This window comes from Poecilia reticulata, linkage group LG2 (genome assembly GCF_000633615.1).
Source record: "Poecilia reticulata strain Guanapo linkage group LG2, Guppy_female_1.0+MT, whole genome shotgun sequence".
Classification (NCBI taxonomy): domain Eukaryota; kingdom Metazoa; phylum Chordata; class Actinopteri; order Cyprinodontiformes; family Poeciliidae; genus Poecilia; species Poecilia reticulata.
Window position 1 is genome coordinate 12,990,856 of NC_024332.1, and position 1,500 is coordinate 12,992,355.

Here is a 1,500-nt window from a genome sequence, read left to right on the forward strand (position 1 = left end):
TAAAAACCACAATGATTCTTTTAAGGGACAAATAACTTTTAGACCAAACATGCCTCTAATGTTTGGTCTAACATTAGACCAAACATTAGACCAAACAACAATTGGCTGCAGTAAAGATTCTAATGGGTCCGAGCCATTTTTAGAAAGGCAGATCAAAAAAATAAAGCAAAGGAAAGTCATTGGTGTGTTCAACAARAATGTTGGCTCTTACGCTCTGGCGCTTCTCTCCCGGCTGGAACCGTGGTACAGATACACCGACATCCTGCCCGTCTTGACATGCCGCTCGATCTCCTTCTTCCAGTGGTGAATCAGGGAGGCGGGACAGATGACCAGAGTGCCTTTAGAGGACACAATGCTGGAATCTGGACAGTGAAACAAGCAATAACTCAAACCAGATAAACGACGTGCCATCTAATTATGAACAGTTTAGAAATGACTACAATCACTCAGCTGSATTTATTCGAAAATGAAGAATCGACTGGTGACAAATGAAGATTACCTCTTTTAGAGATCCAGGAGTCCAACTTCTTCTCTTCTTTCTTTTCTCCTTCTTTTTTGGCCTCCATCTTTTTGGTCAGCATGAGAGCGATCATGGTCAGAGTTTTCCCCAAGCCCATGTCGTCCGCTGCAGCCACGCAAAAGGCAAAAATAACAACGATAAAAGGTTAGGAATAAATGTTTTGTTGTATAAACATGGAAAACATAAGACTTCTGTAAATGCACCTTTTCTCTCTTTCACCTGCGTTTAAGACTAAAAATCCCAATAAAAATCAAATCAGAATCACAAAGTATTGGGAAACATTTGATATCGGCCAGTAAAAAAACCCGATTCGTCTTCAATTTGTACCCATTTTAAACTGTAACTAGGCCTGTCACGATAACAAATTTTGCTGGACATTTAATTGTCTAAAGAAATTATTGCGATAAACGATAATATTGTTTCAAGACCTTTTGACACTGATTTAATGGAAATGACTAATAATACATGCGATTTCCTGATATTTATTTTCAAAATAACACGCAACACTGGAACTGATAAACTAAATAAACAAAACAACCAAAAACAAAAATAAAATGGATACTCAGTCTCCATTAACAAAAAACTTACTTGAATAAAAATTAAACAACATGAAGCCAAAGTGGAAATAAACACTGCATTCAACCAAAAAAGGGCAGATTATGAAGTCTGTATTGCCCTTYAATAATCTCTAGATTTAAATGGAGAAAACCGGCACATCCGACTAYCTAATGCAATAGTTCACACTACACCATTTTTTGCCGCCATTTTCCCCTTATGACAATCTTAGATCGTTGGCCGATCTAACCGATCATCCTGCAGTGTGTGGTGGGTTATGGTAGATTGTCGTGGCCGCTCGGATCTAAATCAGGGGTTTTACCCGACTGGGAGCTGAAACGCTGAATGTGACAGGTAGCCAATCAGAGCGCGGATTCTCCTGCTTTCTGAGGGGAAATTACGAGGGGAATCCCAAACAGCTGACA

General features: G+C 39.2%; 1 protein-coding gene across 1 annotated transcript in view; it reads right to left on the bottom strand.

The window, feature by feature from the left end:
• The window catches only part of ttf2 (transcription termination factor, RNA polymerase II), a 12,585-nt gene that overhangs the window by 6,758 nt on the left and 4,327 nt on the right, over positions 1–1,500 (bottom strand). The window contains 2 exon segments of the mRNA XM_008431873.2: positions 11–362; positions 500–625. Coding sequence (XP_008430095.1) covers positions 11–362; positions 500–625 — 478 coding nt within the window.